At 30.7% G+C, this 25,242-nt stretch overlaps 1 protein-coding gene across 1 annotated transcript in view; it reads right to left on the bottom strand.

Annotated features, from left to right (window-relative positions):
• Positions 1-25,242, bottom strand: part of LOC120771104 (heterogeneous nuclear ribonucleoprotein L) — a 300,298-nt gene that overhangs the window by 98,834 nt on the left and 176,222 nt on the right. The window contains 1 exon segment of the mRNA XM_040098946.1: positions 4,877-4,948. Within this exon segment, the coding sequence (XP_039954880.1) occupies positions 4,877-4,948 (72 nt within the window).

The raw sequence follows: 25,242 nt of genomic DNA, 5'->3' as shown, positions 1-25,242 counted from the left end.
TAATATACTTTAACATTAAAAAAAAAATTTTATTGTTTCAAACTTCCTAAAAATTTTTGTATTATTTAGTTCTTGGAAATTAAAAATAAGCAAGAAATTTTTGTAACGACATTGCTAAAATTCTTCTACAAAATTATTATTATAGGAAATAAAATGAATAGAAAAATTAATAAAAAAAGAAAGAATTTTACAAAACGAAAAATTACTTTTAAAATTAATTATTTTTTTCAAACTTTATAAATATTTTTAAAATAATATATTTATAAAATAATAATAAATAAATTTCAGTATGTAAACAATTTTATAAAAAAATGACAGCATGTTAAACTATAATAAGAATTATTTTAAAAATCTAAAAAAATAGTATTTTAAAAACTTAAAAACAAAAACAATTCTAGCTTTTTTAAACTTTTTAAAGATTATTATTATTATAGAATAAGAAAATAAAAAGAAATCAAAAAAATTTACAAAACTTTGACTTTTTTCAAACTTTGCTCAAATTTAAAAGAAAATGTTTCTGCATTTTCAAAGTTTTTTAAATTTTGTAGTTAATTTTTAAATTATTGAAATTTTGATATTAAAAAAAAAATTTTTTTTTCAACGAAACAACGAAATCGATTCTTGACTTTCTGTAGTTAACAATAATGCAATTTTTAGCATATACAAGAAACACTCATACGCAGTGGTGCTCATATTCATGTACACAATATTCGCGTACATATTGTGTTGAAGTGCATGTATTAAACACTTTTTCCAAAATTCGGTATAAAAATAACTATAAGATATTTGATCTTTTAATAATTCAGTATTTGCAAAAAAAAAACATTAATTTAATATTTTATTTTTGACTTCAAAAGGAATGGACTGAAAAAATTCCTGTTATATTTTTTGCGGTAAAATTTTCTTTAATTTTTTTAATTGTCTTAATTTTATTTTCGATTTTCCTAAACATTTGTTTAAATTTGATTTAAATATGTTTTTATTATTATTATAAATTTTTTGTTTTTTAATTTTTTTTAACTTTAAAATTTTCTAAAATAATTTTTTTTAAGTTTATTTGTAGTCGTTTTTTGAAAAGTTGTATGGTATCAAAAATCTTAGAAATGTTTATATATACTACAAGTACACATTTTTTGTTAGGTTCTCTGCCCTAAGGTTACTCATACGCACTGGAGATCACACGAATTCCTCATTTTATAAGTAAAATTTTAAATTAACACAGTAAATAGCAGTTTTTATTACTAGCAAAATTTTCAACAAATTGCAAATTTTTTCTTTTTCATAAAAAAACTGAAATTTTCGCCTAAATTCTAATTTACCTGCAGCCTTTTTTTATCATAACTGCTCTGATTTAATTAGCATTTTCACTGCATTTAATTAGTTAAATTAGCTGAGTTTTATAATTAGTTTTGCGGTTTGTGAACAACTGCCAAAGTATTGTAGGAAAAACAACAACAAACAAATAAATTCAACAAAACTGCCTAAGAGCTGCTGGACAAGCGCTGCTTTATAGTCTCTTTTGTGGCTTTTGTGGCGCTTTTGTAATTTTGTTAGAAAGAAAAAATCACGAAGAATTAATGAGCACATACATTGTGGTCAATTATGTGGCTATGGAAGACGGTGGAATGAGAGGAGTGGAAAAATTAATGCAACGAATTGGAAGAGGCAACAAAGGAGGGTGGTTGGAGTAATGAAAAAATGCGCTGCGGTTACAATTAATAATTTGTTGTCTACATAGATGTATGAGTTTTAAAAATATGGCGGTGTCGCCATATGGGTTCTTGATATAAGTATTTAAAAAAATTTAAAAAAAAAATTTAAAAAAAAAAATTAAAAAATGATAAGAAAAAATAAGTAAAAGAATTTAAGAGACAAAAATGTTAAAAATACTTAAAAAAAACTGTACTTAAGACCAATTTTTTTAAAATAAAAATTAAAAAAAAAAAACAATTAAAATATTGAAAAAAATAAAAATATTAAAAATTAAATACTTTATAATAATAAAAATATATTAAATAAAAAAAATTATAAAAAATATAAAAATTAAAAAAAAAATATTTTAAAAAAATTATCAAACTAAACAAAAAAACTATATACATAAATAAGTAAGTCTTAATTATTTGTTTTGAGATATACGAAATTACCAACAATAAAATAATATAATAATAATAATTAAAAACAAAGATATTTAAAAAAATTATATAAAAAATGATTAAAAAAACACATATTAAAACCAAAAAAAATATTTAAAACTAAAATCTTATATTTTATGTCGATATTAAAGAAAATAAAAAATATAAGAATTAATAAAAAATGTATATAAAACAAAACGCAAAAATAATTTAACAAATATCTCTAAAATAAATAAAAAAAATATATATTTAAGTCTAAAATCTTCTAATCCACAAAAAAATGGTTCTAAACATCAAAAAATCCAGATTTAATTCTAATTTAGCTGAATTTAATTGCCTTCGCAGAACAGGATGCTTCAGACATTTATATTTTTTGCACAGCCAAATTAAACTTTTGAAAAATTTAAAAAAAAACTTTATTCAACAAAAAAAAAATTAAAAAATTTTTCCTCCAAATTTTCAGCTACTCAAATAGCTATGGTCAAATTTTCCCAAAAGAAAAAATTATTTTTGCTCTGTGTAAACAACTTCTAATTAAAAACTGAACTCAAAGCAATCCAACAATATCAATCGCAACCACAAAGCGCGCTTCAAAGTTGCAAATAAAATTGAGGCGCATAAAATATAAAAACAAATCCATAAAACACAAGCCGAAAATAAATAAAAAATCATACACACTCACATACATACATGCGCACATGAGCAATTTCGCTGCTGCCACATTAACTTTTGCGCTCGCAGCCGCTGGGGAGCGAGTTGCAATATATTGCAAAATAAATAAGTGCTTTCATTTGAAATTAGCACAAAAGGCATCAAACTGCCGGCGCGGGCGGGCCAAGAGGGGAGTGGGAGAGGCAAAAACAAGTATATTTATATTCATTTGAGTGAGCAACAAGGCGAAAAAACTGCCAACATGCGATATAAAATATAAAAATATTTATGTTTGTGTGCGTATAAATAAAGGAGGAAACAATAAATAACAAATAAAAAAAATATAAATAAAATTTTATGAACTGCCATATTAATATGTATGTATGTATGTATGTATGTATGTGTGCGCATGCAGCACACTAACTAATTTCCTCAGAGAGTAATATTAAGTGAGCAAAAAAGGAAAGGAAGAAAAAATTATAGTAGCGAGCTTTTCGGCGTACGCTGATGCGCCAAAGAGTGAGTGCTCCTGCATATGTGTGTGTGTGCTTTAAGCATATGAAAAAATTCCAAATGGAATGTTTGAATGCAACGTGAAAGCGTAATAAATATAAATGAGTGTAGATATGTATAAAAGATTGTCTGAACGGCTGTGGAGAGAGAGGGAGAGAGTGACCGAGGAGAAACGGCAGCAGAAATTGACTGTGAAAGCTGACAGCTCAGCGGCTCTAACGATTGATGGAGTGAATGGGAAGCAGACATTTCTCATTGATTTTTTTTTTGTTTTTCTTTTTGTTTTTTGCAAGTGGCAAAGTGCGAATGAGCAACTATAACACACTTTCACGGTTGGAGAAAACAATATACCTAAATAAAATTTAATAAAAAAAAAAATTTAATAAAAAAAAAAATTATTTGAAAAAAAAATTTAAGAAAAAATAAAAAAAATTTTTGAAAAAAATATTTTAGAAAATTGAACTAAATTTAATAATAAAAATAATAATAATCTTTTAAAGGTGGCAAAGTGCCGATGAGCAACTATAACATACTTGCACAATTGGAGAAAACAATATACATAAACGAAATTAATAAAAAAAATTTTATGAAATTAAAAAATATAAATTTTTGAAAAAAATATAAAAAAAATATTAAAAAATATTTTGAAAACAAAATATTACAAAAATATTTTGAAAAAATATTACAAGAAAAATATTTAGAATTTAAACTATTTTTGAAAAATAATAATAAGGTAAAATATAATGAAAATTAATAAAAAAATTATGAAATTAAAAAAAAATAAACTATTTTTGAAAAATAATAATAAGGTAAAATATGACAAAAAATATTTTTGATAAAATAAACTATTTTTGATAAAAAAATAATAATTTTTGAAAAAATAAATATTAAAACAAATAAATTTTGAAAAAAGAAAAATTAAAAAAAAATATGAAATGAACAGGAAATGAAAATTTATGAAATAAAAAAATGAAAATTTATGAAATAAATAAATTAAAAAATATATGAAATGAAACAAAAACTATTTACTAAATATAAAAATATTTTTATAAAATACAAAAATTTTTATGAAATAAAAACAAAATTATAACAATGATAAAAACAAAAACAAAATATTTATGAACAATTTATTTTGAATAAAAAAACTAATTTAAAATTAATTAAATTAAATTAAAAATATTTTGGAAAAAATTAGGAAATAAAGAAAAAATATTTTAAAATAAGCAAAAAACAAACATTATTTTAAAAATCCACACAAAATAAATCACAGAAACCAACAACAACAAATTGTATGCTCAAATTATATTCCCAAAACCAATGCGCTCACCTAACAACTTCATCTCTAATAAGAAAAAAAAAACAACACAGAATAAAAAATGCTCAGCTCTCTTAATTATCAAACAAACTCAGCTAATTAAATTCATAATCGAACACTAACACATAAAAGGTCTTCGAAATTTCGTTCAATATGTGTGTGCGTGCGTGTGTGTGTGTCGCAAGGCGTGTGCATGTTTTTTTAAAAAGGAGGCACACTAATTTGTTTTTGTTTGTTTTGCAACTAATTCGAAACTACTACTCACTGTAGGGTTGTGGGCGTGTTCCATAGAGCGGCTCTTGTAGCAGCGGTGATCGACCGTTTCCAATCTCCTTAACTGCAATTAAAGAGAGAAGACAGTAGAGTAGAGTAGAGTAGTAGTGGTTGGCATTTACTTGTTGTTGTGGTTGTGGTAGTAGTTTTAGTTGTTGTTGTTTGTTGTTGTGCTAGTGGCAGTGGCAGTGGCAGTGAGTACAAATCACTATTTGCTTATTAATTGTTAAAGTTTTTCTTGTTGTTTTAGTTGTAATTTTGAAAATTGTTCGAAATTATGCGGTTGAATGCACAGGAAAATAAAAAAAAACGATTGCTCTTTAAAAAAATGCTGCTGTTTCCATAATTGACTGTATGTGTTTTGGATTAACATAAAAGTTTGCTTTAAGTTGTTAATCGCTTGGCTAAGCAACCCTGCACACACACACATGCGGAGTTTTTTAGAGTTTGGAATTTTCCACTAAATACATAGATGGAGATATTCTTATGTGTTGTGAGTGAAATAAGCCCTTTTTCAAAACCAAAAAAAATAAATCACAAAAAATTAAATTAAAAAAAAATATTAAAAAGAAAAATTTATAAAAAATAATAAATTTAAAAATATATATATTTAAAAATATATATATTTAAAAAATATTTAAAAAGTTACCAAAAAATTAATTACAAACATCTGTTAATAAAAAAAATTAAAAATAAAATTAAGGAAAAATTAAATCATTTGGAAATTTTATATAGCAGAGATACATATGTATGTATGTATGTAGGTTAGAGATACTTAAACTTTCCTCCACAAAAATGACAGTTGAAAAAAATTAAAATTTTTCAATCGCTTTTCCATCACAAGTGATAGTTGAAGAAAAATTAAAAAAAAAATTTTTTTTTAAATTTAAAAAAATTATTTTTTAAATTAAAAGACATGTGCTTTTCCGATCAAAAAATAAATTTTAAAATATTTATGAAGCTACCAAAAAATATTAGAAACATTTGATAATAAAAAAAAATAAATGAATATTAAGAAAAAATTAAAAAAAATTAACGTTTTAAATTTAAAAAAAAAAAAGAAATTAAGAAAAATTAAAAAAAGCATAAAAAAAAATTTAAAAAAAAATTAATTTGAAAATATTTAAAAAGTTACCAAAACATATTAGAAACATTTGATAATAAAAAAAAGTAACTGAATATTAAAAAAAATTAACATTTTAAATTAAAAAAATAGAAATTAAGAAAACAATTAAAAGTATAAAAAAAAAAATTTAAAATTAAGAAAAAAATTATAACATTTTGAACTAAAAACCAACTAAAACCATTTGAAATTTGTAAATATTTGTGATAGATTAAAGTACTCTTAAACTTTCTTTTCACATAAATAACAGTTGAAAAACAAAATTAAAATTTCGAATAAACAAAAAATATTTTTGAAAATTTTATATACCTGAGATAGTTAAAAGTATATTAAACTTAAACAAAACTTACTAAGCGCATTCATTTCCACTCTCAAACAGTTCGAAAATTGCTTACTATAGAACCATGCGGGACGATTAAAGCTCTCGCTCCCAATTTTAACCTATCAACAAACATCTTCAAGGCTGTCAGCTTTCGCAGTCAATGCTTCACAACTAAAAACTGATAATACTATTTTGCAGCCTTAAACAGTAATAAACAATGAATAACAATATTTTAATGAAATAATCATTAAACCCCTAAAGTATGCTTCATAAAATGATAAAGTTGTAAATACCATGTGAATTGAAACGAAACAGTGAGGTTGCATAACTGAATCATATAACAATAACCGATTTTTTATTAATCGATAAAATTTTGTTACATTTCGATTTTTTTTTCATTATAATATTAACATATCGCAGATTTTCAATCTTTTCAAATATATTTATCGATATATTTCGATTTTGTCATCGGTCTTATTCAAGCGACATTTAATTTTTCACATTTATTAATCGATAATGTTTCGATTGCTAATCAGAAATTAATTTTGTCGATATATTCCGAGTTTTCTATCTTTGCTAAAATTTTTCTAGTACATATATGTATGTGTTAAACTTTTTGAAACACGTAATAAAACTTGACTGAATAATTTTAACTTTTTATCGATAACTTATGACTTTCCAGATAAGAATTCGATTATTTTCCAAACTAAAATTTGATGATTTTCCAAATTAGAATTCGATCATTTATAATTATCGATATTTTCGTTCATCATTTGTTTATCGATAAACTTTTCTAAACCCCTTGTAAAAGTTAACTGAACAGTCCTGACTTTTTATCGATAACTTATGATTTTTAAAATGAAAATTCGATAATTTTCCAAATTAGATTTCAATGATTTATGATTGTGGATATTTTCGTTTATCATTTATTTATCGATAAACTTTTTTAAACACTTTTAGTACCTTAACCAAATTAAAATTCGATGATTTTCCAACTTAGAATTCGAGCATTTATAATTATCGATATTTTCGTACATCATTTGTTTATCGATAAACTTTTCTAAACTCCTACTAAAAGTTAACTGAACCGTCCTGACTTATTATCGATAACTTATGATTTTTCAAATGAAAATTCAATAATTTTCCAAATTAGATTTCAATCATTTATGATTATAGATATTTTCGTTCATGATTTGTTTATCGATAAACTTTTTTAAAGATTTTTAATACCTTAACTGAAAAACAGTCTTTTCAGCGCTAACTGTCGATTTTCTTCATTCGATCATATATCGATTTGTAATTTTTTCGATTAATATTTGTGTTATCGATATTTTTTATTCATGAAAAAAGTACTGGCTTGCATTTTGCTAAAATAATAATCAGAATCACTATACTCTGTTTCGATTATTTTTATTTTATCCCACCGATAATTCACTATACGAAAGTCTTAGCAATGAGAAAGGTTTACATTGCAAATATTATGATTTTAAAAGTACGCGTGCTCACATATACTAGATATAACACGATAAATCGCGTTGTTAACGATACTTGAAAACAAAATATCGCTCATTATGAATTGAGAATGATGATAAAAATAAATTTTAAATATTTTTGCTGTTGCTTTTCATTTTACCTAACTAAATTTCATATTTTGTCGCGCAGTTGGGTATTTGCTGAACTTTTAAAATATTAAAGATTTGCCACAAAAAGATTTTATGGATTAATCCAAATGAAACTCAAAAATCCGTGTGAAAAACGGCTGTGCGTTTTTGAGCATAAATTACGGCAAATTCAGGTCAACTACATAGGCAATGCATTCTATAGTGTGCAAAATAGTGAATTAATTAGAATTTATTTGCCAGCGGCAACGCCATTTAAATGCGCGCAAGCGTGTGGCAATGAAGTGGCTTGTTGCCGGTCGCTGGTCGCCATATGAAAGCCAAAGTGCGCATATGTGCATTGAATCCAACTAACGTGGCTGCGACAAGTGATCTACAAGGCAGGTGGACTGACTGAGTGACATTCGCACGGTCACTCGGCTGACCAGTCGAGCAGTCACAACGCGCAGCTAGCCATGCAAGCCCATTTCAGCGTGTTGCACAGCTGTAGCACAAAAAACGATTCAAACGCGCGTTATGTGAGTCAAGGTTGGCTAAAACAAGCAACAACTACTATAAAACGTTGTTTGAAATAAAACGCTGAAAAAATTAAATACTAAAGACATGGAATAAACTTAAAAAAAATATATATGTACATAATTAAAAAAATATGTAGAAACCTTAAAAATATATGTATATACAAAAAAAATTTAAAAAAATTTAAAAAAAATTTATAAAAAAAAATTGTAAAAAAATTTATAAAAAAATTATAAAAAAATGTTTATAAAAAAATATATATAAAAATAAAAAAAAAAATTAAAAATTATAAAAAAAAATTTAAAAAAATTAAAAAAAAAATTAAAAAAATTAAAAAAATAAAAAAAATTTAAACAAAATATAAAAAATTAAAAAAAATTAAAAAAATTTAAAAATAACTAAAAAAATCTATAAACATGTAAAGCCGTTAACTTTGTCTGCACCGAAGCTATAATACCCTCCACAAGTGCATCTATTATTGCATACAAGGGTATGAAGGGAGCTTTATCTTGCTTTTTATTGATCAATTTATATGTATGACAGCCATATCATACAGTTTTCCAATATGGACAAAACTTTTGGAGATTATAGTCTTGCCTTCAACAATAATCTCTACCAAATTTCGTGCAGATATCTGCTGAAATAAAAATGTTTTCCATACAAGCACTTGAGTTGCTTCGATCCGTTTGTATGGCAGCTATAAGCTAAAATGGTCCGATCTGAACAATTTCTATAGAGAATGTGGTCTCGCTTTTGACAAAACTCTCTACCAAATTTCGTGCAGATATCTGCTGAAATAAAAAGGTTTTCCCTACAAGGACTTGAGTTGGATCGAACCGTTTGTATGATAGCTATATGCTATATTACTCCGATATCAACGATTTCGACTAATAAGCAGCTTCTTGCATAGAAACTAACGTGTGCAAAGTTTTAGATCGATATGACAAGAACTGTGCCCTACTGGGTGTTAGAAACTTTTTGGCCAACTCAATACTCAGTGTATTCAAAAATTAGCAAAAAAAAAATTAAATAATTAAAGAAAAAAATTTCTTGAAATAAAAATATGTGAAGTAATGTTTAATTCATACAAATGTCTAATTGCAATACAACAACAACTGCACACACACGGCCATCACAAGCACTACAAGCCTATATACCTGAAAAGCCTACCCAAAAAGCCTAACTGAAAATGCCCATTCAACATAATTAACTTGAAAATTCTGCTGTTTTGGTTTTACAAATTTATTTTCGCAACTTTTTTTATCAGCTGCCCAACCGGTTCGGGGACCTCGCCATATAGCCGAGCACATATGAAAATGTATGTATGTATAGTGTGTGAAAAAAGTGCCGCGCACGCTTGGCCTTTGACAGCGGTTGCACAAAAACCACAAACTCTGTAACTATAATGCATTTCGTAGCAGCTCCAACAACAGCAGCAACAACTGCAATTAAACGTGTATTGCCATTTTTGTATGCACAATTCGTTTGACCGCTTTAGAATGTTGTCAATTGCAAATGTAGTTTGAGCGAAAAAAACGAAACGTTACGAAGCTTGTGTGTATGTTCTGGCGCTGTGGTGCAACAACACTTCAAATGTTCGCTTCATAAATATTTATTGCAATTTTTAAAGTTTTCAATTCCAAATATAGCACGAAAGCGCTGTTTATGGCTGGCAATCGAGTTTCGAAGTAGAAAAATTTTGTGATAATTTTGTTGTACGACGCCAGTTAGTTTTAATGCGATGCTTTAAGATGATTGCGTAAATGGCGGTTGCACAAATAATTGAAAAGTTACAAAAAATAAATTGAAAAAATTAAGAAAAAACGAAATAAGTATGTATGTACTTAAAGATTTTTGGATTTGAAAAAAAAATTTCTAATAATTAACTACATTGAATCTTTTTTTGCTTTGATATTTTTTGTTTTTGTGGATAAACAAAAAAATCGATAATTTAAAAATATCGATAAATTATTGTGAGAAATTTTTTTTATAAAAACTATATTTTATTTTTAAAAAATAAGAGAAAATTAAAAAAATCGATCATTCAGATAGCGTTTTTAATTTTAGAATTTATCGATAAAAAGCTGCAGTGAACTTAATTTTTACTATTTTCTTGCGTTTTGCATTATATTTTCATTTTTGCAAAAAATTAAAAAAAAAAAACGATAACTTAAACAATCGATAGACTCCAAAAAAATCGATAAAAGGCTCTCACAAATCTTTAGTTTTGTATATTTTTTTTCCATTCGCGGCGTTAAATTTTGTTCTTGTGGCTCGTTTGAGCTAAATTGATAAGTTTTTATACAAAACTTATTTGATAAATATACATATGTATGTATAGTATATTCGATAACTCACACTTGGATATTTTATTTCTGCATGAAACAAGTATTTAGGTATTGCAATTTAGTAGAAGATATATCATTTATGCTCCATTTACATCTGGTTATCATATTACACTGATTACTTTTAATGCTTTTCATATCGATTGATTCTTTCAATATCGATTTCTTGAAGATATTTGAAATATCTAAAAATAAATAATTGAAATTCGATAGTTTTAAAATCTTCAACAACTTTATAGTTAAACCAAAATAACTATAGTCGACAAATTTTAATCGATATACCAAATTATCGATATTTATTTTTCGATCATAGTTTGTAAATAAACTGTCGTTATTTAAGCCAGTTAATTTTTTAAAATTTCATTTAATTTTCGCTCTCAAAAATTTTATTTTCGCAATAATCGATATTTTAAAAAATCGATAATTTTCTTAAAATATATTTTCTTGTGAAATTTATTGTGTGGATGTTTTTTTTCAATGATTTTCTTTCATCCGCTGAAAAATGATAATTTCGAAATAAACGATATTCTTAAACAAAAAGACAACACTCTTTTTTCGATTGTTTTTTGAAATTTAACTTGTTTTTTTTTCAATAATTTATTTTTCTTGAGTTTAAAAATTAATATTTTCGAAAAAATCGATATTCGAAAAATGAAATTCGTAATTCGGAAAAAAATCGATACTTTTATTTTTTATTTCTTTCGTTTTTTTTTTTTTATTTTTTTGGTAAATTTAATGTGAATGTGTTTCTTTGAGTTCAAAAATTGATATTTTCGAAAGAACTGATATTCCGAAAAATCAAAGTCGAAGTTTTTATTTTCAATTTTTTGGAAAATCTAAGGAGAATATGTGTTTTATGAATTAAAAAATTTGCATTTTCGAAAAAATCGATACTCGAAAAAATTAAATTCGAGATTCGAAAAAAATCGATAATTTCTATAATATTTTATCAATTTCTTTGTGAAATCTAATGTGAGTGTGTTTTGTTTCCATAATTTCTTTTCATTCCGCTCAAAAATTAATATTTTCTAAATAATCGATATTCTAAAAAAATCGATAACTAAAAAAATCGATACTATTCGTAGTAGTTTTTGATTTACTGTGAAATTTAGGTGCTTTCTTTGCAAAAATTGCATATAACTTTAATTCTGAAGTCATTCGGTTGGATTACTGAGACATTGGACTGTATAGAAGAAGAAGGAGCTTCATACAGTTTATCGATTTTCATTACAATGTTATTAAAACGTGAAATGGTTGGATTCTACAAGCAAACCACGAGGCGTTTTGGCTGTTTCTTTTGTCCTTAGGCTCCATTCAATACACTTTCTGACTAACAACTGATTTTCCGTTTGCATATTTTTAGGCACACTAGCCCTTACCTAACCCTCGAGACTAATATTTTTTCGAAAATAAAGTAATAAATAATAAATATATGTATGATAATATAACACATAAACATAAAAAATGCATTTCTATTCCCGTCAGCACCAAATATACATATGTGAGCAGGGAGTCTTTGCTGGCGCTTTAGCTTCATGTTACTCACACACATGCACATACACTTAAATAAAATATACATAAATGTACATATATACGAAAATAATACCTGCAACAATTGCACAAGACGGACGATCCACGGTCCGCAGCGCCGCACACAATCCTCGAAACAGTTGGCAACGCCGTCGGCTGCTACTGGCCACACACATACACAACACCACTGCGCACTTGCCGCTTGTGCCACCACTACTCGCTCACGCGCTCTACTACTCATACATATACTACTACTACTACTACTACTACTACTAAACAAACGCCAGTGTTGCGCTTAACGTTTCTTTTATCATACGCAATTCCTAGCAGCTACAACAACAAAAAGTAGTAAAATTAAACAATTTTGATTTTGAAAATTTGCAAAAAATTCAAAAACATTTCAAGTACTTGCAAGCACACGTTTTTGTTTACTGAGAAATCGTCGAATTGTTGTTGTATTTTTCATGCCATAGTTGCCATATCATTGCGCGTGGGTTGGTTTTTGTTCTTGTCATAGCATGTTCGTTTCAGTTTCTCAAAGTGTTCTTGCTCGACCAGCAATTATTTAGCACAAAACGCTTATTTTTGCTTTTCAGTTTGAAATTAGCGCCACTTTTAGGGTTTCTACTGTTTTTTTTGCTTTGTAAACTTTTGCTCCTTTGTTTGCAAATCACTTCTGGCAATAATTTCAGCACGCTTTCGCTACACCTCTACTCATGGCAAGAAAAGTGGCAAGCTAGCAGAAGTTATAATTTTCAAAATAGTAGTAAATATAGTAGTAGTAGTAGTAGTAATGGTAGTAGAATTAGTAGTAGCTTTAGAGTTGTCTGTTAATATGGCGGCGGCTGGCAGTTGCTGCTCTTGTGGGAGTCGTTCACTGCTGTTATTGCCGGCTGTGCTCTCTGTTGTTGTCATCGTCAACGCCGCCATCGTCGTCGTCGTCGCTAACCCTGCACACAGACAAACAATCGAGAATTTGCATTTTTGAGTTTGAAAATTAACTTTTTTCAATTTTTTGTTGTTATTTTGTTTTTGTTTCTAATTTTTGCTTTGCTTTGTTCTGAGGATATTTTGAGTTTCGAAAATATTTTTTTGGAAATTTTGAGTTTCGAAAATATTTTTTTTGAAATATTTTTTCTTGTTTATTTGTGCAAAATTTACTTAATTTTCTTTGTAATTTCGTTTGCAAAATTTCTGTTTGCTGTTTGTTTCTGCTTGGTTTTAGTTTTGTTATTGGTTTTTGTTTGAGAAAAATATAGAGAATTCTTTATAATACAAATATTTTTTTTTGATTTATTTTGAATGCTGCATGTTAAGAATTTTGTGGTGAAAGGCACTTGAGAGAGAGAGAGTTGACTTTTGGCTTGTCTGCTTGTTTGGTAGGTTGGTTGGTTGTTGGTTGGTGGGGGTGCTGATACTGGCTTTTTTGCTTTTTTTGACAAATTTTCAATAACATTTTTTGGGATTGATTTTTTTTCTGGTAACCTTAGCAAAATTAAAAATTCGTTGTACTTGTTGTTGCTGTGCTTTTTTGTTGTTTTGAAATTGAATGTTTTTGAATTTTTTGAAAATTTTTCTGTTTTTGCTTGCAAATAGTAACAAAATCTAAATACACTGTTGTTAATTTTCATAAAAATTTCTCGGCAAAAGTTATGATGTGCATATATATAGGCTTAAAATATTTGTTGTTGTAGCTAAAACTGTTATTTTCTGTTATTTTTGTAACATATGTTCTGGTAAATTGTTATTTTCAGAGTATGTGTGAGGCGCAAAGCTCCAAATATGTCAAAAAATATGTCTGAATTGTCTTGTATATTTTCGAGCAGTTATTATTATGCTAATATAACGGTGCTTGGAAAATGTTAGCACATAGTAAAATCTCAATATTTCTAGAAAAATGTGTATTTGGTGCAGTTTTGGCCGTGTGTCGCTGCTGCAGTACGCATTTTAAACGCTTTGTGGTTGTTATTTTTGTTGTTGTTGTAACACTTTGACTTGTGCATATGTTTGTGTTGTTGTTGCTAGTAGTTTTCGGAAATAATTTGCATGTGTTGTTATTGTTTTTATGGTTTCTATACGCTATAAGCGCTGAAAGCTTGTCTAAAAATGTTTCATTTCCTTCTTTCAAGGTTTTTTTCAAATCTTCCTTCTTGAATTTTTCGATAATTTTTTTTGTGTTATCTAGCTTCATATCTTAGCTTACGTTTGCATTTATTATAAATTAACAAATCTTATCATTTCTTATGTTAGCAACGTTGTTTGTTTAGTTGCATGAGTTGTGTGTTCGCATTGTTTCATTGTTAAGTGTGCAATCTCCTGTGTATTTTCGTTGTCAAAGCTACAAAAATGCTTGCTGCTTTAAGTTATGGGTTTAAACTTTAGTACTAACTTGTTATTGTTGTTTTTTGTTGCAGCTTTCTGCGTGCTTTGGGTGGTGTTCTAATGGTTCTGGTGGAGTTTGAAACCTAATCCCTTAACTACGCTTACTGATTGTTTTTTTTTTTTGTATTTCATGTGTCTACAACAAAAAAATGCACAAAAAGGACACAACAAAGTCCAACTTCTGCTAATTTTCCTGCCTCTTGCGAGCTACCTTCGGCGCATTCGTGTACTCAATAGTATATTTTGTAAAAATATTATGCAAAATTGCAAGAAAAAGTTTACGGTTTAGTGCTTTGCTTGCAGACAACACATCCTGGAACTGTGCTCTAGCACCTGCTCAGTCAGCCCCGTGTACCGTGTCTACAAGCCAATGTAATTTATTAGAGTTTTCCAAATTTTGTTTGTCCGCAATATTTGGCGGCTTTTGGGTCTTTATTTTTTTAGTTGCTTTGTTTTGTTTTTATTGTTGTTGTAGTTTGATTGTTATTTGATTGTTGTTTGCTTGTTGGCTTGATTGTTAATGTTTGTTTGATTGTTTTCTGGTTTCGGTAAGTGCTTTATATGTGACCTCGCTCTTTCAGCTTTACTCCCTTCTGCTTTCTCTTCCTCTCTATGAAATTTCAATTGTGTTTTTGCATCCTTTATGGAATCTGTCGCAACTTCTTAGTTTTGTGCTTGTTTTTGATTGTTATTTGCTATGGCTTACGAGTTGTTGTTGTTGTTTGTTTTTGCTGTACATTTATTGGTTTGTTATTAAAAATATTGTTTGCTCTTGTTGTTGTTATTCTGTTTCAGCTGCTTGTTCTAATTTGCTTTCTGCTTTTGTTGTGAAATTTTGCTGTTTTTTCTTTGTTTTTTGTTTTTTTGGTTTTTGAATTTTTTGTTTTTTGGTTGGTTGTTAGCATGAACTTGAGAGTTTTTACAGTTAACTTTATGAGTGCACGAGAGTTTGGTGGCACATCGGCAAGCTGGTGGCGCTGTGGGTGTTTTTGGTGTTAGCTTGGGTTTGTATAATTTATGTACCTACCTGTATTTTGGGTTAAGTCCACGTTGTTGTACTTGTTGTTGTTGTGCTTGTTGTATTTTTTGTTAATCATATATTTTGTAGAGCTCGTATGTGTTATAATACAATATATATATACATATACAAATCAAATAAATAAGCTTGGTAAGTATTGTGTTATCGAAAGGTTCGCTAAAAATCTTAAAATTGGTGTGTGAAGCAAGAAAGCGTTAACTGTAATATAGCCCGATTTACAATATGTCAATTTAATGTATAATGCCTGGTTTACACTATGACATTCTATTGAAGGATCTGTATAAATAACGAGTGTTTTTGTATTAAGTAACAAAATTAAAATTTTTTCTAACGGTAAACGAACAGTTGTGTTATATAGTGGTTAAAGAAAGAAATATACAATGTTCTGGAAGAGTAAAAAAATTGTTCTGGAAAAGTTTTAAAAATATAGTAACAACTAATTCGCCTAAATGAAGTCTCCCAACACAATTTTTCAAGCATGTTTCTTAAATCAAAATATTTTTCTCAAACACAAGCGAGATAGACAGTCTTTGTGCCTTCATATATTTTCTCGAACGTTCTCAAAACTGTCAAGGACTGTTAGATACTCAAAGATCACTAAAATCAAGGCGATTTCTAGATCAAATCTTTCTGCAAGACAATATAATCTATAATTCCAAAAGGATCAAGAACTGTTTGGTACTCAAACAACTCCAAAATTAAAGCTATTTCTGGACAAAACTTTTCTGCAAAACATCGTTGTAATTTCTAGACCAAATCCTTCTACAAAACAATATAATCTATAATTCCACAAACAAAACCAAATTACTCTCAAATAGAAAAAAGGTACTTCAGACACTTTAGAAATAATATCAAACATATAATCATACATACTCCGAAAAAATCAAAAAAGAAGCATGCGATTTGCAGATCAAAAATTAGAAAAACAGTTATTTGGAGAAACCCCTACGTCATGAAAAAATAGTAAAAACTTTAGTAAGGAATAATTTATACTAAAACTCCAGCTCTGAGCGCTCCATGAGCTGAGAGAAGGTATTCTAACCATTGAAGTTTTCAAATAAAAGCCGCCATCATTGCAAAAATCCATGCTAACTACAAACAAGCTCACCCAGAATATTTCTGATACACTGGACTACTACACATAATAAGCAAGTTTGTTCCCAAGAAAGACGATCTAAAAATCCATGAAAAATAGTAAAACTAAACTAAAGACTAAAGAAAAAAATATAGCTCGCAGAGCAGCTTGAAATGAGAGGATGTGTTCCAATCATAAAAGTTCTCAAATAAAAGCCGATTTCATTGCAAAAACCCATACTAACTATAAACAGGACAATGTCTAGATCAGCCAGCATATTAATGATGATCTTGTACACATAGTAAGCAAGTGTGTTCCCGGGAAAGTCGATCTATACCTTTAAAACGAACTCAATTTTTTATTGGATCAAGATAGTGTTCCACAAGGTCGACTTTTATATTCCGAACGGAACCGAAAAGTTATTCCTGTAAGAAGTATTAACACAATAAAGTTTCACAAAGTTGATCTATATACTCCGAACGGATCCAAAGAGTTTTTCCACCAAGAAGTGGTGTTCCAGAAGGAATTTTTGATAATGTTCCATGACGTTACAACCACTACACTAGTAAGAAGAGTCATAAATCGATCTTTACTTTACAAGAAACTGGCTGGCAATATTTTCAGAATTAAGTTTCAGTTAATTATCATACTTACTGGGTATTCAGACCCTTTTATCAATGATCTAAGATTATTGAGACAAAACTTCATGCTTTAACATGAAGATAATATCGACAGATATAAACATTTCTGGAGTTGGTTCGGAACATTCAGTAAATTTAGCTGAACTTGGACTTTAAACATTGAAAACATTTTAGAAATACCAAAAACGGCGTTTTATGAACTTATGAGCACTTTCTAGGTCGTATAATCTCCAATTCATAGCTCTAGGTGTGCATATGGTCCGAATGAAAGTCTTATATTCCATTCAACTAAACTTGAGAGCACACTTTCAGACACAAAGCGAACGTACGGTTGTTCGAAATGTTCAAATCCACTGATTTTGTAGATCTACATGCACTCAGTAGCCAATGAGGATGGTTCTAGTACCGAAAATTCAATGTTTTGAAAGATTTTGTAGATCTACATGGACTCAGTAGCCAATGAGGATGGTTCTAGTACCGAAAATTCAATGTTTTGAAAAATTTTGTACATTTTTATAGACCCAGAAGCTGACGAAGAGGGTTCTAATACAGAAAATTAAATATTTTGAATATTCCTATTGATACTGCCATGCAATGTCCAGAGACAAATTACAACTATTAGTCGCTTTCTACACTGGGCACCGCAGGCTCATGAAGCACCTGCCTAACATGGACATGACTTTTTGTGAAAACTGTCGGGTTTTACAACACGAACTCCTAAGCACCTGATTCTAGTTTGCACAGCAATCTATAGACGCAGGCTTAAGGTCTTTGGATCCTCGTGTCTGCTGGATCACATCACTTCAATAACGCCCAGCGAGTTCCTGGAATTTATCAGTGTGTCGGGCCTTTGTATGTGTATATGTGGGATTGAGAGAAGAGCACAATAAACCTTAGCTTGAAGAGTAAATCTCAATTATATTCTACTCTAGTGAAAAAAATTAGTTCAGAGGGAGAGGGAGAGGGAGACAGAGTAATACATATGTGGCATATTCAGCTCTAGTGATACAAATGAGACCAGAGAGAGAGAGTAATATGTGGCTCCCAGCGTTAATTATGTAGAAATTAAAAGCTGGAAAGAACTTTGAAGATTTTTCAAGGTAGCTTCATAGGGTATAGAGAGTAGAGGGTATAAAACCAACAAGTCTCATAAGATATAAACACTTCTAGTATCAAAACTACTTGAACATAATTGAATTGGTCGAGTAAATAGTTACTAAGTGCAAATAAATGCCCTAATGTTTACAGAAGCAATAATTTCTCGTCTCCCACCCCGCTACCTGCCACCTTTTCCATAACCACAAATGTTCGCAAGTTTGGTGCGCTGATGGATTCCTGTCAGAAATAAAATAAATGAAGCATGGCCAAGGCACGAGCAACTTGAAAATGCTTAGCACTAACCAAACAACAACAAAGTTAGTGGTATTACATGAGCTTTACACCTATACAATGCTTCGCACGTGGTTCCACATACACACACACATATACACAAAGGTGTATTGGTACGATGGCATAGTCATCATCATTGTGGACACTTTTGGTAATGCAACAAAGGAAAATATTTATTTATTTATACATTCTAACGGTGACCAACATTAGTGGCAATAAAATTTCCGCAAATAAAAGCGAATATCAACGAAATGTAAGCGGAAGGCCAAAAAGAAGAAGATGACGGAGAAATAAGCGGAAATGACAGCGAAGTATAGACAAAGGGGAACGGAAGCGAGGAAAGGGATGCTAAGGAGCTAGAAAATGGCTGTCTTTGGGTTTATAACTTCAAGTAGTTCAGTGTGTGAACAAATGTGTGGTCATGTGCGTTTGTATGTGTGTGCGACTAAGCACTTGCGGTTGTGGTAAGGTATGAGGGTGAGAAATATTTGTGTGAGCAAAGCGCTTGAGCAAAATATTTGTGGAAAAGAAGCTACAGCCCAAACTGCAAGCTTGAAATAATGGAAAAAGGAAATGCGCTCTTACATATATGCATTAGTGTGTGTGCTCACAAGTGATATACCAATAGTTAAAAGCTGCAGCGTCGAGGGAGCTGAAGTGTCCACTAAAGCTTAAGTTAGCATGTAGCAACAGTGGGTGACAAAAATAAATGTTGATTTTGCCACAAACAAGCGTACGCACATACACATAACCACATAGGAAAAAAATACCCTTCACACGTACATTTTTAAAGCACAAAAGTGTGTAAAAAAAACTTGTATCTCAATTTTTATGAGTCATTTTGTATGGTGGCTATATGCGATAGTAGCCCGATCTGAACGATTTCTTCGGAGAATGTAGCATTGCATTGAATAATAATCCATACCAAATTTGGTACAGATATCTTGGCAAACAAAAAAGTTTTCCATATAAAGACTATATTTTGATTGTTCAGTTTGTATGGTAGCTATATGCTATAGTGATCCGATCTGAACATATTTCTTGGGGAATGTAGCGTTGCCCTTGGATAATAATCCACACTAAATTATTTGAAATATCTTTTCATATAAAAAAGTTTTCCATGCAAGTACTTGTTTTTGATTGTTCAGTTTGTATGGTAGCTATACGCTATAGTGATCCGATCTGAACATTTTTCTTGGGGAATGTAGCGCTGCCTATGGATAATAATCCATACTAAATTATTTGAAAATATCTTTTCATATAAAAAAGTTTTCCATACAAGGACTTGTTTTTGATTGTTCAGTTTGTATGGCAGCTATATGCTATAGTGGTCCAATCTTAAAAAAAATTTTTGGAGAATGTAGCGCTGGCCATGGATAATAATCCTTACCAAATTACGGGAAAATATTTTGTCAAATAAAAGTTTGCCATACAAGGACTTTTCTCTGATCGGTCAGTTTGTATGGCAGCTATACGCTATAGTGGTCCGATATTGTCATTTCCTACAAAGGCGCACCTTCTTGGCGAGAAAAAGAAGTGTTCAAAATTTCAGAGTGATATCTCAAAAACTGAGGGACTAGTTCACATATATAAAGACGGCAGGGCATGCTTCGATGTTTCCTTCAAAAAGAAGCGTCTCTAACTTAATATACCTTTTTTCGGGGTATAAAAATCGACAATAAAAAGCAAATGGAAAAGTACAAGCAATTTTAACAAAATCGGATAAATTGTAATGGGAAAAGGGAAATGCAATGAAGAAAAGCGTAGATAGCTGCAGGAATAAATTTATATAAATACACACATACATACATACATTTGTATATATTTTCATTTAATGCGCACGAAACTCATACACAAAGCGCTTTGAGCGCACAAAAGCGGTTTGGAAGATTTTGGCCGGTCGGTCAGTAGGGTCAATTGACCATACAGATGAACACTCACATACACACACACACGCGCAAAGTGTAGTTTAAATGAAAATTGCAAAACGTTTACCGTTTGTGTATGCGATTGGCAGGAAATGACAATACACACGCAAAATCTTAAGCGCATAAGAGCACAGGAGCTATGATAGGGCTTGTGGGGGTCGTCAGAGATAAAGCATAAAAGCAATAACGAGCGATTACGTATGTATGTAGATGTGTGCATATGTGTGTATATGCTTGTATTTTATTAAGCTTAGATGCTTCTAAGCAAATTGAAACGATAAAATTTACGCAGCATGCGTAAAGAGAAAATTAAAGAAAGCTTTTTTCGTAAGTGTTTTGAAGCAAACCACATTTAAACTAGCCCGTGAGTAAGCAATATTGGACCAGTTAAACTTTATAAGTTTACAAGGTGATTAATAAAAACCGATTTTAATATTACTCATAACTGGTCCGATAGTCACTAGTACCAGACTAGTTGTAAAACACGCTATGGCAATATACGAAATTATTAAGCTAAAATCCTTGTATAACTATACTTTTCGTTATATAATTTAATATAATTCTAAACTGATCCTAAAGTAACTAGTAACTAGTTAAAACTATAAAAAAATTTATAAAATGAAATAATGCTAATCAGTATAGGAATTGGTTGAAATCGCAGTTTGTTTTTTTGGTCTTTTCTTTGTGACTAGTTTGTAACTAGTTGGTAACTAGTTCATAATTTTCAGTATGAACTTCGCTACATTAAAAAATTAGCAAATAAAGTCATGCAAACAATTTTACAAATTGGTCCAAAAGGTACGCGAGTACTACTAGTCAATAATGAGGAGCTCTGAAACTATTCATTCCAGCTTTTTCATACGGTATACATACATACATACACACATTTTTCTAGAAGCGACATAAAGTATATCGACACAAATATATGAATACATACTTATTCTGTGCTATATATACATATTCATTATCGTAGACACAGCTTAAGCACACAATCATTTCTATAATTCAATTTCGCTCTTGCTTATGAAATTGTCCCCAGAGTGAGTTCTCAACAAAGACTGTCCAGTGCGTATTGCGTTGCCAACGTCAAGGAATTCTGATGCGCTCTGGGAGCAGCAACTCCTTATGCGTCCTTACGATATGTCAGCATGTGTGTTCGAGTAATTGCGTATGAGGCTTGAATTCTGCAATACAATTACAGTTGAGAGCTGGAAGCAATTGCATTTTATTTATACGCCAACTGATGAAGATTCAGAGCACAAGACGTACGCAGCACAAAAGCATCTTAAATTTATGTTAAATTTGGTTTAAATCAGATAAAAGTTGGCAAAGAATGTGAAATGTTCTTCACAGCCTTTGATTGTGGTCTGGAAGTGCTTTTATGGTTGACTGGTGATTGGAGCTCTTACAGCCGCTCTTTAGGGAAGCCAAATGCATAGAGGTAAGCATGGTGATCGGATCGGCCGAAAATACCAACTAAGCTATTTTATAAGACGGGACCATATAAAGTCTACAATTAACCAATGTTAGCACCCCAGCAAAAGTGAAATTCTAGAAACCTTTCGAAATCCTATATTGAATCGAGCTGAAGCTTTGTAAAGCAACAAATTTCGGTTTAGTATTGTCTATCCCCAGGTATTTTATAAGCCGATCTAGAGACCAGACGAAGTTTATAGTTATTCAGAGTTCAGCTAAAGCAAGGCTTTGGATGACATCCTAGTTGAAAAAACAGAAAACCCGTCAGTGGAAAGAGCTTAAACTTGGTAGGGCTAAAGATTTAGTGTCCCCGGCAGCCATCACTAGTCCGAAAAGCTTAAGTGAGTTTGCTGGTCTGACCCTAACTGATCACTGAAAACTGTACTTTATGACTTCTGAGGAAATTTATATATATATATATATATATTATATATATATTTTATATATATATAGACATTCTCCGGTCCGGACATACCAACAACTCATGAAAGTTCTCTGATTTTAGGTAAATATCTAGTATAGAATCTTTGCGACCATTTTATCTATAGGATGGATTCGGTTTTCTGTGGAAGCTCTTCGTCAACCAAAATTTCAAGGTTTGAAAAGAAGAAGACCTCAAGCTTTTTGAGGTATACTGTTGTGAGATGGTCCAAAGAAATACAAGAGACGATGCTTTGGCAGATATTGGCTACATCTCTTGTACTGAACGTGGTTTTCAGTGAAAGCTTATCATTAACCAAAAATTTAAGATTTAGAGGAAGAGAAGACCTCTGAATGGAAAAGTTTTTTGAGTATCGCTACTTTAAGTGATCCAAACAATTGATGTTAGAGACAAAACTTAGGTAGATATGGACAGATGTATCTGCTAAGACGAAGTTCCGTTTGACGACTCAAACGAAAGATTAATAATAAGAATAAGTCATCAATAGAAATAATGGTTGCTTGGAGTATGAGACTATGCGGGGCGCTACTCATGATCTTCTCAGTACGGAAATCATATTCCCAAAAATGGGAATTTCAGTAAATAAGTCTGTCAGTATGGCTGTTATTCGAAACTTCTGGCTGATTCTTTTCTTCATTTTTCCATTTAATCGGCTTATTTTTCGATGGGCAACTTTAAATACTGACACTCTGGATTAAACCAAAAACACGAAGAAAGTGACATAACGACCCCTTCGCTAAAAAAAAGCGAAGCTGGTCGCTTAAAACCAGCACTCGATCGAAGTTTTTGGTATGTTATAAGTATCTTTCGAGGTTTCGGAAAGCTTAAACGGGTTTTGTCCACTAAAAAATTGTGAATTTAGGTATTTTCGTGGACGGTCTTTCAATTTACAGCTCACAGTTACTAACGCACTCACTCAACACACCTCACCACATCAAAAATAAAGAGATTTCGGCGCATTTGCAACCTCGAAAGGTGGAATCCACCTACCCTACCACTACAAATGTCACTATTCAGCTGTGAAAATCCCGCTATTCATTACGCCAGCGTCCTTTCGCGTCTAGTCAATTAAGAGCGTACAAATTAAACCGTTAGTGGCTAATAAAGACAAGTTTTGCTTGCGTTCCCCCGCCACCAACCGACGCCACACAGCACACTCATTTCTATTGAAAAGATTTGAAAACGAGAATATCACAAACAGACTGAAGAGCGAAAAGTGACGTTGGAAATTTTCGTGAATTAGCCAACGAGCGCCACAAGGACACATTCTAATTCGTCTAATTCGTTTAATACGCTTTATTCATTAGAATAGCGGAATTTTTAATTTACCAAAGCGCTGCCCCAAACTCTGAAGTGCGCTAGCATGCCAACGCCGCGCGACACATCTGGCAACGCTCTCAGGCATATGCAACGTCATTTCATTCCATTTCATTTCGTTTTAACTGACAGTAACGGCTTGAAAGACACGCCGCAGGGACGTGTGCGTGGGGAGCGGGGGGACGGCGTATGCCGAATGAATTGAATTTGTGCGCTGTTGTCTAGCGCTGCCGTAGGAATGTGTACGACAACAACAACAAAAAAATGTAGGCAAAGCAACGAAGCAATAAAGCGGCGAATCCACGAATGCGAAGTGACTCGACAAAAGCGGTGTGTGATCGATTGAAAACCGTTATGGGAGTGGGAGTAAGTGGGTAAAGGCGCGCATTCGAGGATGTGGCTGTATGTGAGAGCGCGTGTGCGCCTCTGTTGTACGCTCATGCCGTGTGCCATGTCGTTTAAGGTAAATAATGATGAAGACTGGCACAGCTAAAGTGACAGCAACGAAAATCGAATGTCCTTGAGTTGAAAATAGTAAGGAAAGCACACACAATGTATGGAAATGTTTGAAGAAACGAATGAACGCAGCGCCAAAATAGAAAAGTGTACAAGAATGCTACAAAAACAACAAAAAGAGTAATGGCACAATAATAGTAACGGTAGAAAATCGCGTGACAAGCCGAAATTAAATCGCTGATGGCGCACCGCAACAAACGGCTGGATAGGCTGGCTGTCGGCCTGACGAACTTAATGTGGATAGATTGGATTGTAGAGAAGAATGTATATAGTACATATGTATATATGTGTGTGTAGTAAATATACCCTGAATGGGGTATATAAAGTCTGCCGCAAAGTTTCTAACGATCAGTGGGAAACTATAGATACTCTTTGGACCTTATATATGTAGAGGATCAGGGTGAGCGTGAGTTTAGCCATGCCCATCTGTCTATATTAGCGACCCAAGCCTTTAAATATTGAGATATAGTTTTATAATTTTGTACACGTTCTTTTCTTTTCAAGAAGCTCCTGATTTGTCGAAAACGCCGATATCAGACAACTATACGACATGTCTGCCATACGAACTGACCGATCAAACCCAAGTCCCTGCACGGAAAACTTGTTTATTTGACACGATTTCTCGTTTAAATTAAGTATAGACTATTTTCGAAGGCAATGCTACAATCTCAGAAGAAAGAATTTAGATCGGATCACTA

The sequence above is a fragment of the Bactrocera tryoni genome, chromosome 3, assembly GCF_016617805.1.
Source record: "Bactrocera tryoni isolate S06 chromosome 3, CSIRO_BtryS06_freeze2, whole genome shotgun sequence".
Taxonomy (NCBI): domain Eukaryota; kingdom Metazoa; phylum Arthropoda; class Insecta; order Diptera; family Tephritidae; genus Bactrocera; species Bactrocera tryoni.
Note: the sequence above shows the minus strand (reverse complement) of the source record. Positions and strands in the feature narration are given on the sequence as shown.